The sequence below is a fragment of the Rhinolophus hipposideros genome (genome assembly GCF_964194185.1).
Source record: "Rhinolophus hipposideros genome assembly, chromosome: 10".
NCBI classification, from domain to species: domain Eukaryota; kingdom Metazoa; phylum Chordata; class Mammalia; order Chiroptera; family Rhinolophidae; genus Rhinolophus; species Rhinolophus hipposideros.
The window spans coordinates 22,292,524-22,306,097 of record NC_138056.1 but is presented as its reverse complement, the minus strand read 5'-3'; the positions used below and the strand labels follow the sequence as shown (position 1 = coordinate 22,306,097).

Sequence of the window (13,574 nt, the reverse complement as noted above, 5' to 3'; positions counted from 1 at the left end):
ATGTACCACATCCAATCTATCAGAAATTCCTGTTAGCTCTACCTTTTCAATGTCATCTGACCACTCCTCACTATGTCTACCACTACTAACTAAACTGGTCCAAGCTACCCCCATCTCTAATCTAGATTATTACGGGAGTGTCCCGTTAGATACTCCTGCTACCACCCTCAGCCCTGCACAGACTGTTTCCCACGCAGCTTTCAGTGCTTCTTGTAATTGTAAGTCAGATCATGTCACTGCCGAAAACCCTCCAAGAGCTTCTCATTAAACTCAGAATAAAGTCTGAAGTCGTTACTGTGGTTCACAAGGCGCAATATGATACGAATGCTGTCCACCTCTCTGACCTCAGCCCTCGCCACGCCTCTCCTCACTCACTCCACTCCAGCATGCCGGCTCTTTGGTGTGTTTTGAATGTACCAAGCACACTCTACTCTTTGTTTTACAAGGCTCTTCCATCAGATATTTGCATGGCGTCCTCCATTCAATTCTACTTTTCTTTTTCAGGGAAGGCCTTCTCTGATCAACTGATAAAATAGTTCCTGCACTATCACTTTGTCCCCTTACCTTCTTTTCTTAGTTCATATTGTCACTAAACATTTATTTTCTGTCTCCCACTTGGGAAGGTAAGCTCCAGGAGAAGTGGGGGTTTTGTCTGTTTTGATTTACTTTTGTTATCTCCACCCCCTAGAAGATCACCCACCTAACACTTGCCAGGTACTGAATAAATATTTGTTGAATGAACAAACAGTTCTTGTCTTTCTCCTCCTTCACGCTATTCCTGTGCCATGAAATGTCCTTTCCGAAATGCCCACAGCCTGGCTTACCACCCTTCCATTCCTCTCAACACTGTTGGGATGAAGACAGGTGTTTTGAAGGATCTGGGCCCTACCTGTCTTTTCGCTCTCTTTGGACAAATGGTCTAATTGAGGACAGGAAACATATTCATGGGTATCATCACTTGATACTTAAAATCCCGTTATTTTAGCTTTTCTGTGAGGTTTATAGTTGCAACCATGTCAAAGCATGTGAAGTTTTTTGGGGGGTGGTGTGCAAAATAGACTTGTGAATATTAACTATATATGTGGAACTGCAAACAAGTTCTATTTTCTATTGTGGTTATTTCTCTCACTTGCTCAAAAATGTTTTCATGATTTTACATTGCTATCGAATGTCAAACCCATTAACTAGGTATTAAAGTGTATTATCATAATAGCACAGTATTATGAGGTACTGTGAGGTACTATAAACTACTATAAGGTAGCACTTCCAACATGCTTGTTTTACTTCCGTGGGCCACTGAAACGCCTGCCAGTGATTTTTACGAGAGTTTGGTTTTCAGATGTGAAATACAGTTAAACTAGAGGTTATGAGTTAGTGTCCTTTTGCTGTGAGAACAAGGCTGAATTAGGTAATGGAGAAGAGTGGGCTAAAAAGCGAAAAGGAACCTGTGGACCCATCTCATTACTGGAAGAAGGCATGGTAAGGAAGGATATTGTGATACCCCGAGCCAACTGTCTGCACGCCTTCAGAAGCCCACCCTCTTAACCATATCTGCGCTGCCTGTCAATCAATAGCCAACATGTTTGGGTTGGACTTCCTTTTGCCAGGCCCCGTGGTAAAGACGTTGTGTGTGTTACCTAATTTAATCCTCACAAAACTGTATTTTACAGAACAGGCAACCGAGGCACAGCATGATTAAGTAACTTGTAAGTAGTGGTCTATAATTTGAACCTAACCAGTTTGGCTCCAGTGCCTGCTATCTAAATCACTGTGGTATGCTGCTGCTTGTTAAATTTTCTCTTTTAATTACTCATTTTATTAAACAATAAAATATTATAGTACAGTAATACATGCATGTGGTTTAAGCAGTCAAATAGTACGAAAAGGCTTAGAACAGTGGGTCTGTGCCCCGTCTCTCCCTACTTCCCTAGTTGTCCTCTTCCTCAGAAGCGACAAGTTTTGTTTCTTCTGGTGGTTGCTCCTCTCTCTATTTCTGTTTTATTCAGTGCTACTCCCCATGTTTTCCCTCCCCCATTCTTCTAATGTAGTTCTTTTGTAATTCTTAGTTAAATTCAAATTCATTGTTGACGCTAAACAAATATTACACAACTGAGGATTGTGATACATTGTCCCATATAGTGATTGTTACCTTTATTTTACTTTCCCTGACATTGTTGTCTTTTAAACTTTTTCTTTGGTTTTCTGTGTAACTGCTAGTTCATCTCACACCATTTAATCGCTTTCAGCGCGATTTTCTGTATTGTCCGTCACATCAGGTCATCTCTCAGTTAACCTGTGTGGCGCTGCCCGTGTGTCCCAGGTCTGTAGGCTGGACCTCCATTCCAAAGGTTCTCTCTCTTACCCTCTGCAGAAAAAAATCACCAGTCTTTCAGTCTTCTGTTGAATGGGGGGGGGGGGGTTGTTACCCAGCACTGGATTTGGTTTTCTAGAATCTTATTAATCAATTATTACTCATCTATTTGCTTTCCTGTTTCCAAAATTGTATGCTGTTGTCCCTTCTTTACTCTCTGTGTGTCTAAAAATAACAAAAACAAAAGCACATTTTTACATAGTGTTAGATAAGTTTTGGAGAGGGAGTGAAATTGGGTCAATTTATTGTAGAAAATCAACATGTAGATTATAAGAAATAAAAGTAATGAAAAGCACTTAAAACATCACCAAATAGAGATAACTACTATTGTCATTTTGGAGTATATCCTTTGAGTCTTTTTCTGTGTACAAGCTAAGCAAGTAGAAGTTAGATTATGCCATATATACTGTTTGCGGGGCATCTTTTTATGTGTTTGTACCATGCCAAGACTTACAAATGCTGTTCTCACAGCCTATTTATTGTGCATACATTTTCTGTTGTCATCCATTGATATTTTCAAAGTATTTTTACACAAGTACCACACCAAAATAACTATTTGAACAAAGACGACTTACGTGACAAGCACCCATTAAAAAAATTGCTTTAGCTGCTTTGATTCAAAGCTGCATTGTTAATATTCTGTACCCTGGTGTTGATTTTTAAATGACCTGTACTTCATTCCGCTTTACTTATTTGGCCAGCAGGTGGCAGGATTGTTTTATTTGAACAGAAGTTTTAAAGGTTCAATTTTATTTAATGAGTTCTTGCCTTGAAAAGAGAGGTGATTAAATGAGCAGTATCTCTCCCTATTGGAAAAGAAGCAAATTAATGTTAGGGGAGCCACATTAAGAAAGTACTGGGTAATTTCCTCCTTCATTTGCTCTATCTTCATGAGTTTCGTGTTTGGATTATAGTCATATAGGTGGACGAGAGCATGACGCTCAAGCTGTACCATGTGTAAAACTGCTGAATTCCCTTAATTACTGTAGTCAGCTTAATAGAGTTGAGATCTGCTTCATATTAGCCACACAGCAATTTGTTCTGCATTTGCATGTTGCTTGCTTATATTAATCTTTTTTTAAATCTGGAGAACTTTTAGAATTTATGTATAGGTCATCAATTTAAAGCTTTGATATAAATGATTTTGCTGAAGTATAGGTGTTTTGCTCTTAGGATAAAATAAATACTTTAGGGAGCAAAAAACTAGAATTGGGTTAGTGTACTATATTTGATGTTGAAAATAGAATTATGCTGTAGAAAGATTGGAAGAGTAGATTTGAAGAAATGTAGGAATTGCTTAGAGAAATTGTTATAAAATTCAGTGATTGATAGATTGCTTGTGTGCCCAATACGGCAGGTAAAGCAGCAATATGCTAAGCAAAAATTTTAATTTATTGTGTCATTCTATTGAGGAAAAGAAAGATTACAACAATTCAAATTTTCAAAAAAAAGTAGATTTCTAATTTCAAAAAAAGTAGATTTGTGAGACTCTACTTTTAAAACCAGTATGTTTAAATATAAACTGGCAATGTAATTGCCCTAGTCATCTTAAATATTTTTTAAACTGCTCCAGAAGGACAGACTTTATAAGCCATTAGTATAGCTTGTTAGCTTGATAGAAAGGAGTAGAACACTAAAATGACTACAAAAGTGTTACATTCTAACTAAATTTGGGGTAATTTTTACTAAATGGGGTATTTTTACTAATTGAAATAAACTGTATGACCAGTGGAGGAAAAAAACACATTTTCTTTTTTCTTATCCATAGTTGTGCCCAGTTATTAGTAGGAAATATAATCGGTGCACATTTCAAGGCTTCCTCGATTTGACAGGAGAAAGGTTGAATGTACTGCTCACTGGAAGGAAAAGGGAAGGTGTATTTAATTTGTAACGAAATTAAATAATATTAGGTGTAGGTTAAAATTCCAAGGAGTCTAGAAAAGCCCACACTATCTCAATAGAATTGATGGCAGCCGGAAAGAGCGGATATTAATTACGTGCAGCCCTGTCACTCAAAGCTGATATTATGCTTGTATAATTAATTTTCCACTGGAAAAAATGCATTTGAAAAAGATGTGTATAATGTTCCAGTTAGAAGAGCACATATTAGAATGAAATATTATTAATAAATTAATGCTTATGTTTGATAGTTTGATATTATTTTCTTGCATGACAGTCTGAGGATAGATTGGTTCATCAGAAAATACATTTCACATTTTACTTTCTATAGTAATCCAGTATAATCAATCAAGAGATAGTACTGAATAATGGAGATGTCCAAAATGTCTTTCTTTGTTTTTTGTCACTTTAGTTTTAGAGTAAGGATAGTGATCTATTACACAATTTTATATTTTATTGTCATTATTCAGAGAAGCAATTTCAGTTCATCCATGAAGAGTAGCTGTATGAGAAATGGTTATGTTCTTTTTATTTTTAAAATAGGAAAAATTTTGAGGCTTTTGAGGTGGTAATTTGGAGAATAATACTTAATAAATGCAAAAGTTTTATAATGTAGCCCTTATATCAAGAATAATGGAAATGTGAAGGTTTCATTGGTGAGAGATTATAATAGCAGATAGAATCATAAAATAAATATGAATCGTATCATGGCAACTAGAACTAACATGCAAAATATTGAAGACAGACTTTGTTTTGAGAGAATTGATTTAATGTTTGTCATGTATTGAATCTAGACGTAGAATCATTGAAGTCCATTTATTTTGCTTCTTTGAAGTGGAATGCTGTTTGATATAAATTTAATATGTATGTGATTATGAACTATTCTATCTCATAATGCCAACCTTGAACTTTATGATAGAAGCAACATATTGGGAGTTGTAACCAGTGTTTTCAAGATGAGCAGAGGCCGGCCTCTTACATGGTGCTGTTGATTGTAGGTTTTTTGTTTGCATTTTTTTTTTTCCTTTGGTCACTATGAGCTTTAAAAAATTAAATGCTGAAGCTTAAGCTGGCTCTGATTCATTAGGCAAATGTTTCTATTTGTCTTCTTCAACAAACCATGTGAAAAATGAAAAAGGTACTAGATACTAGATACATAAATAATATAGGGCATTAGAAAGCTCATTTTATTATTTCCAAACATATTGACTGTATCAGGCTTTGAGCACTTTTTAAGAATTCTAGCAGTTAAGCTTAGGCTTGTTATGGTTTGCAAGGATTTGGACTTGCATCGCTAATGTCACAATGTAAGTTTGCCTGTGTGTGTGTTTTCCCTAAGCGCATTTCCCTAATTCTAATTCACTGCAGAATTTAGTGCTCCAATGTTTGATAGACAATAATGTGCATTATAGTCTGCATTATTTTCTACCCATTCAGTATCTTATTATGTCTCTTTTAGTCCACGGGGACTTATTTTGCTAAGGAAAAAAAAAAGATTTTTTAAAGCTATGATTGTAGTCATAATTTGCTTTTCAACTAGAGGGCGCTTGGACATGAAATGAAGCTGTTTGAATAAAGGTTACTGAGAGACATAATGCCCAGGTTCTTCAGTCTCTTCTGAGCTAACTGTGCTTTAATAATAAATCAGGAGTTAGGAAACTCACTGTGGCTATTTTTTCTCTCTCTCTTATTTCCAAGATATAATGCGCTTAAAGGTTACCTGTCCTCTTCTATATTCAGAATATTCATTGTCAGTAGAAAGAGTGGTTTCTTAGTACAGGAATTCTTTATGCCCAAGGTGGAGAAAGGGTTTATTAGGATATTTGATTGGACATAAGAAGAATACACACGTGTATTTGATCTGTCTGGTTTGCTATGTTTGAATTTCTGGGTGAGTATGCTAAAAATAACCAGTGATGAGTTGATGATCCTTATTGTAATTAATGATGGGCGGTGGTATAATGTAATAGAGGACAGCCTCATATCCCTTATCTGGATTATAGTTTTCTCATCGATGAAATGGGCATGTTTACTTGGAGTTTGGTTTGGGCTCTATGATTGTTGGGGTATTAGGAATGATAATTCTCCTTTTCTCTCCTTAGAGTTTGGGGCCAATTGAGAGAGGCGAAAAAAAGCTCATAGACATCAAAAGTAACAGTTGTAATGCTGAGGGTTTTATTGGGTTGGAGAATGTGACTTAGATCTGGGGCCTTCTGTTGTTGAGCTTGCCAGTACAAGTCCATGCTTAGACTTTGGGCTTTTGTTTGAGAGGGAGAGTTTCTGTATACAAAGCAAACACACATACCTGAGTTGCTTCCTCACCCAGTGGGTCCTGATGGACACAGAGGTGGGCTTGTTATCTGCCTTTGAAAGGTAGGTCTGTTTACTCCTAGTACATGGAGGAGCTGAAAGGAAACTGCAGGTTCCCTACAGTTTATGCAGTTCTTAAAGAAAATGAGGAAAAGGCTGAGGCAGGTATATGCTCTGGTCCTTTTCTCAGTCCTTTACAGAGGAGAGAATGAAAAAGAGAAAAAGGACAGAAGCCTCCTTCCAAATGCTTCAGAGATGGAACGCCTTTATCATGAAGCCATAGGAGCTCTCCATTTGAAATTACGGTATAATTAGTTCAGTTTCCCAAAGGAAATAGTTAACCTCGTTTAATATTAGTGTTCAGTATTCTTGTTTTTAACCCTAAAATGTCAGTGGGGAAAAAACCAAAACCATTCTGTCTTCTTCCACATTTAAAATACGTTAGATATACAGTGATATTTTGCTTTTGGGGGTGAGATAGTTGAATAATTAATAGGTTAGAATAGGTTCTATGGAAGATTCCATGGAATGTAATTTGTTACCATGGTTACTCATAGAGCTGGAAGGTGCTACTATTTTACTAGTGTGAACTTTATATAACTCGGAATCTAACACTGTGCTCCTTGACTATGGTCCTAGGGACGGTAGGTGACTATTGGAAGCACATCTGGCCAGATATATAGAGCATCGTCTTTTTTGATATCTAAGGAAAACGTAGCTGTGCTTCATTGAGAGGTCACGCTGGTTTGAGTCTACCTTTTTGGATCCCGGTAAAGTTGTGGTATGGAACATGATCTGAGATTAATTTAACCACTTTGGTTCGCTTGCCTGATCACCCTTGACAAAACAAACCTTTCTTTCACATTTACCAGCAAGAACCTTTGATTATAATATTAGAGGAAAATAAAAACACAACCAATTTCTAAACTTCTTAATTGTGATTACTTTGTTGTAGGCTATCACAACCCTAGTTTTTTTCCTTTTTTTCTTATTTGTCTTTTTCTTTGATCAATTTACTTGTAAATATATTTTTGCAGTGACAAAAAGGGAAGGAGAAGATGAAACATAAATCAACTTTTTTTTTTTTTTTTTAATTTTGCAAACACCTGGCTTGAAAATTTGCACAGAGGACTGGGGAACTATGAGAAAGGAGTTGAAAGAATTCCAAAAAAAGCTTATTTTTATAAAGTTGAGAATTTTATGTTCCATACTATTTACTGGGCACTTAATTTGACCAATTAGGAGTTTTTTTTGACTTTGAAAATATGATCTTTCTCAAATTGAATTTGGTATTAATTTACTTGAATTTTCTTATTGGTGACTTGTGAGTTGCATTTTTTTTTTTTGTGGCTAATTTTTCCGTTTTTCAATTTCAGCTGATCCTATTAAGATACTAATGCCATCATTGTCTCCGACAATGGAAGAGGGGAACATTGTGAAATGGCTGAAAAAGGAAGGTGAGCAAGTACATTACTAATGTCTTGTGTTATTTGATCATTTTGGGTTTTTTTCTAATCAGTTATATAATACATGATAAGTGAAATAAATTGGGTTCCTCTGCTAGTTAATCTAAATTTGTTTAAATAAAAATTTCCCATGGTAATGTAGCAAAGGTTTTCTGCGTTCAGCCTGTAACTTTTCACAAGCAGAGAATGGTACAATATTTTAAGGGTCTGTTTTCCAAGTTCTAGTCCTTATACTTAACTTTTAGTTTCAAAATCATGCCGATCCTCTTAAGTTCATTTATAGCTTTACGATGAGTGTGTGTGTGTGTGTGTGTGTGTGTGTGTGTGTGTTTCCTAGAGTTAGGCAAGTTGATTATAAATTTCATTGGAAAGAACAAATAAGTAAGAATAATGAGGAAAACTCTTGAAAAAAGAGCAGTGGAAGAAGGTTGTAGCTCTACTAGATATTGAAACATGCTTTTAAGCCCCCATAATTAAAACTGGTATTGGTACTTAAGACAGTATAATAGGACCGAATAGAAAATGAGGAAAGAAATAGTTGCAAATGGGTATTTTGTGTATAATGAAGGAAGACAATATTAGATTTATTCTTTATACTATGCCAAGGATAAAAAAATATATATGCCAAATTGCAAATGAATCAGACACTTAATGTACAAAAATGAAACCATCCATACAAGTCTTAGGGGGAAAAATGGTGAATTTCTCTGAACCTGAAAGTGAAATAAACACCTGAACTATAGCTCAAAATCCAAATGCAATAAAGGAAATGTCGATAAACTTAATGATAAAAATAATAACTTTTGTATGGCTAAAAACACAATAAGTAAAGTGAGAAAACAAGTGACAAATTGGTAAAGGGTATTTGCAATTTTTATCACAAAAGATTAATAAAATTTAGAGAATAAGAAAACTATCAACTCAATAGGAAAATGGGAAAGATACACGAACAAATGATTTTCACAAAAGGAATTTCAAATTGCCTTATTTAAACATATGAAAAGATACTTAGTCTTCCTACTAATAAGACATATGCAAACGAATACTACAATGAGGTAGCATTTCTTACCAATCATATTGACAGACATTAGAAAGTTTGACAAGTTATTCAATTGAGGAGGCTGTGCAGGGAATGAAGGGGAAGTGAACACTCTTAGACGTTGCTGGAGGAAATGCAGAGTGCTATAAATCCTGGGGAAGAGAATGTGTCAGTATCTAGACAAATTTGTATTTACCTTTTGGCCAGGTAGGTCTACTTCTAAGAATTTTATCTCAATGTTGTACTGGCAAAAGTCATTAGGTATAACAAGCAGCAGAACTAGACCTCCGAGAACTTCACTTAGAATTACTAGCTACATAAAAATGTATGTTTGAAATGATTAAACATGTAAGAGAAGGACTTGAAAATAATGGAAAAAGACAAACACGGTCTAAAAGGTCTAGGCAGATTTGAAAGGGACAGATAGAATTTTTAAAATGAAAAACATTGTCTTTAAAATTAAAAAACAAAGACTCAACGTTGAATTAAAGTGTGATTAAACATGAATGACCAAAGAACTTGTGAACTGAAGACCACTCTGAATTACCTTGTATGCAGCACAGAGCGAGGATGCAGTAGAAAAGAATGAAAGGGAAGTTGAGACATGAAGAATAAAATAGGAATCAATCAATAATCCAATAAGAGGAATTTCAGAAGGACGAAAAAAAGGGAATGAGGAAGAGGTAAAATATTCAAAGAACCAATAGCAGAAAATTTTCTAGAATTTGAGAAAGACATAGGTCATGTAAATGAAAGGCCCAGTGCTTCATTAGGAAGCACTTTGAGTAATTGGCTCTGCATAGCTGTTGCCATATTTTAAAATAATTATCAGTATCTAAGAAAGTTTCACCTTTGTAAATAATGTAATCAATTGAAATCTATTTTTAAGTTTCTTTTTCCTGAAAAATTACAGAACTTTGGCTGTGTCCATATTCAGTCTGATAGAGTGTTGGTGTCATTAAATAATAATTCAGACACAGAACACCCTTGCAGGGTTATTATAAAAAGATTAAATTTCTTCGCACTTTGAGAACTGATAGGCAAGTGGATAAGAGGATTTTTTGTACCACATTTATCTCTCAGACTTCGAGCATACTGGCAATCTGATAAGTTATTCACACCCATTAGAATATGTGTGAGAGTAGGTGTGATAAAGAGCCTGGAGACAAATGGTCTCATCATTCTGTTCATTTTTCCTTTTTATTACAATGTGCTATTTCTATATAGGACAAGCCAGGATGCACTTTAAGCCCATGGAGCATGTTTCCCTGAAGGTTGCTTGTAAAATTCTGTGTTTTGTCAGTTAAGGGGGAATGTTTGTTTGCCAACACGCTATAAATGAGAGCAATCTTAATCCTTGGTTCTCAGTAATTCACTGGCTTGTTTCCTAAATTCATCCCCTTTATGATTTAATTGAGCATAATTCACTTATTTTTATTAACATTTATGTACTGTACACATGGCTATGACTGTCTAAGTATGTTTGGTACTTGATTATTTATAATAACTTGGTTCAGTCATTCTATATTAAAATCATTTATATTCTGGCTGAAAACTTTTTGTGTATTTTTTGATCTTATTAGCTATGTTTTTGAAATGTTTTATCTTGAGATCTTTATGAATGTATGGTCATCAAAGAATTTAGACCTTCGAACATTAAGAAGATTGATAGTTTTTTCATGAAAAAGAATAGTGTTGTATGTAATTATGAATCTAATTTGTTTTTAAGCAAAGACTAATCTGATAACCTTTAATGGATAGCAGTTCGGTCTTCAAGTTTTCTTGAAAGTCTGAGACTCTGTAATTCACAACTACTATTACTAAGTTGTGTGTGTGTGTGTGTGTGTGTGTGTGTGTGTGTGTGTGTTAAGCCAAGGCAGTAAGGGTGCAATGAAAAGAACTCTGGCCTAGCAATCACGGTTTGTCCTTTGGGGTTCCCATTCTGCTTTGAAATATCTGGGAATGAGTTGAACTAGATGAGTCCTAAGGTATATATACCCTGGCTTTAGAATTCTATGATAACTCAATTTCATTTTCTTTTTTAAGTCACGGAAACATGCGTAATATAGCATATAAAGTACCCCCATCTTTGTTGATCTAATGAATGTTAGAAAAGTAGTTTTGTAATGAGTATCAGAATACTTAATTTCAGTCTGAGGGTTAAGTAAAGAATATGTATCATAAAATAGTAGAGAACACACTTGAAAAGTGCTAGGTGACACGTACAACATCTTTTGAAAGGTGAATTGAGCTATGTATAATTCCACATCTTTATTGCAAGTTTGTTATTTGGGAGGAAAGTGTGCTTCAGATATTTTCAGTTTAATTAAAGTAGATATAGTGCATTTTTTCATTGTTTGGAAGGTCAAATTTGTTACAATAGCAAAAAGGAAGCAAATATTCTTGTTGCCCCTTTTGTGAGAGAACAATGAAAAACATCGTTTTCTTTCTTGAGATACTTAAGAGCCTATCACGCAATACTGGAACCGAATGAGGCTGCTATAGTTATGTGAGGTACTTAGCCGCACACAGTGTCTGGGACACACGCTGGGCACTGCGTCAGTGATGTTTGCTGCTGCTACCCGTGGTGTTACTCCTACTGTCATTTATGTAGTATTCCTTCTGTCATGTGACTGGGAAGTTTGAATATTTTGAATAGTTTTGTGTAAGTCTTCGACTGTAATAGAGTGTACAAAATTCTGAAGTAAAACTGTCTGAAGGAGTCTTCTCACTGAGGTGTTATCACTAGGGGCACTAGAGGTACACGGGTCGGTGGCATCTACCGTAGAAGAGGCTTTGGTTTCTGCTATTTGGGGGGATTTGTATAACATGTTAATGGTGCTGAAAGGGAAAATTTTTGAAATGGGCATTTCACACATACCAACTTTTTTCAGTATATTATTTTGACATTTTTATTGAGGTATAATTTACATAACATTTACCTATTTTAAGTGCACAATCCAGTCACTTAGTAAGTGTATAGTATTTTGCCACCATCACCACAATCTACTTTGAGACTGTTTCTATCACCCCCAACATATACCTAGGACCTGGTTGCAGTCACGTTCTTCTCTCATCACTAGCCTTAAACAGCCCTGATCTGCTTTTTGTCTCTGAAATTTTGCCTTTTCTGGATGCTTCATATAAATAGAATCATATGATTTGTCGTCTTTGTGATTGGCGTCCTGCATTGAGCATGGCTTTGAGGTCTTCCATGCCGTAGCATGTATCAGCAGTTCATTCCTTTTATTGCTAAGTAGCATTCCATCATTATGCTTTCTTTACATTTATTGTTCGTATTTCTGTTATGTCAGCATTTTGGAATTGGTGAGTGGAATTCTAGATTTCACTGTTATTCCACAGAACTTTCCATGATGATGGAAGCGTTCTGTGTTTGCACTGTCCAGTCCAGTCACCACTTGCCACGTGTGTCAACGTGGCAATGGGCAACGCAATAAAACGGAAGGTCAGAAGGATGTAGAGAGCTTAGCTTTCCTAGCAGTCTCCTTCTCAAACTACTACTCCTGCCTTCAGCGTCCAAGGTAGACCCTCAGATGGGCTAGGAGCCAGGGGTCCTGGACCATGCGAATAATATCCTTTTTCCCATGTATGATAGAATGGAAGGAGTTGGCAAGTGCTGACTGGGGCCCCTTCTGTCTTCCCTGACTGCGGTGGGCACTGGGTGGATGGAACTGGCGGTGCTGCTTGTTTGTACTCTCCTTTAGTCAGGTTAGGGACTTCTTGTAGCAGGTCTGTCTTACTATTTTACTTATTTATTGTTTTCTGCCGTAGCGTCTTACACACTGTCATTCACATAGGGGCAGCTAATAAATATTTGTTGAATAAACAATTGAATTATTTTTATCTCTAATCATGGTTGTCATTATGGTTCGACGTAGCACTAAAAGATTTTTTTCTTTAATGACCATTAAAGTAGGTCTGATTTGGTTGATCTTACAGATCAAAACTAGCTCTCACTGCCTACACTACCACCACACACACCTTTTTGTTTTTGTTTTTCTTCCAAAGACGGAGAATGTATTCAGATAACATTTGACACGTATCTTTTAAAAGAAGACTTCTATTCTTAATTTTTGGCAGAACAAAATTATTTTGTGAAAGCCACAGGATGTGTTTAGTTACTAACATAAACATCACCATTCACTGTGTTTCATCAAGACTGTACTTCATACCCAGAATTTCAAGAGAAAGTGAAGCTTCTCTATACCCAGGCCTCAGCTCTGGCAGCTGCCCATCGGGACAAAGGAACAGCACGATGATGCTGGCTTCGGTGCTGGGGAGCGGCCCCCGGGCGGGCCTCTGCTCTGGCCCCTCCTGGGGCCCGCACTCTCGCTCCAGGCCCGCTCCACCTCGGCTGCACCACGAGGAGATGGCACAGGGACACTGCAAGGCTGCCATCTCTTTCTACAACCAGTCAGCCATCAGTGTGGCAGCTGAGGAGCCGTCTGTCACGTCACGCTGCCATGAT

At 36.3% G+C, this 13,574-nt stretch overlaps 1 protein-coding gene across 1 annotated transcript in view; it reads left to right on the top strand.

Annotated features, from left to right (window-relative positions):
• Positions 1-13,574, top strand: part of PDHX (pyruvate dehydrogenase complex component X) — a 61,702-nt gene that overhangs the window by 7,693 nt on the left and 40,435 nt on the right. The window contains exon 2 of the mRNA XM_081062936.1: positions 7,957-8,037. Within this exon, the coding sequence (XP_080919062.1) occupies positions 7,957-8,037 (81 nt within the window). The remainder of the gene's footprint in view (positions 1-7,956; positions 8,038-13,574) is intronic.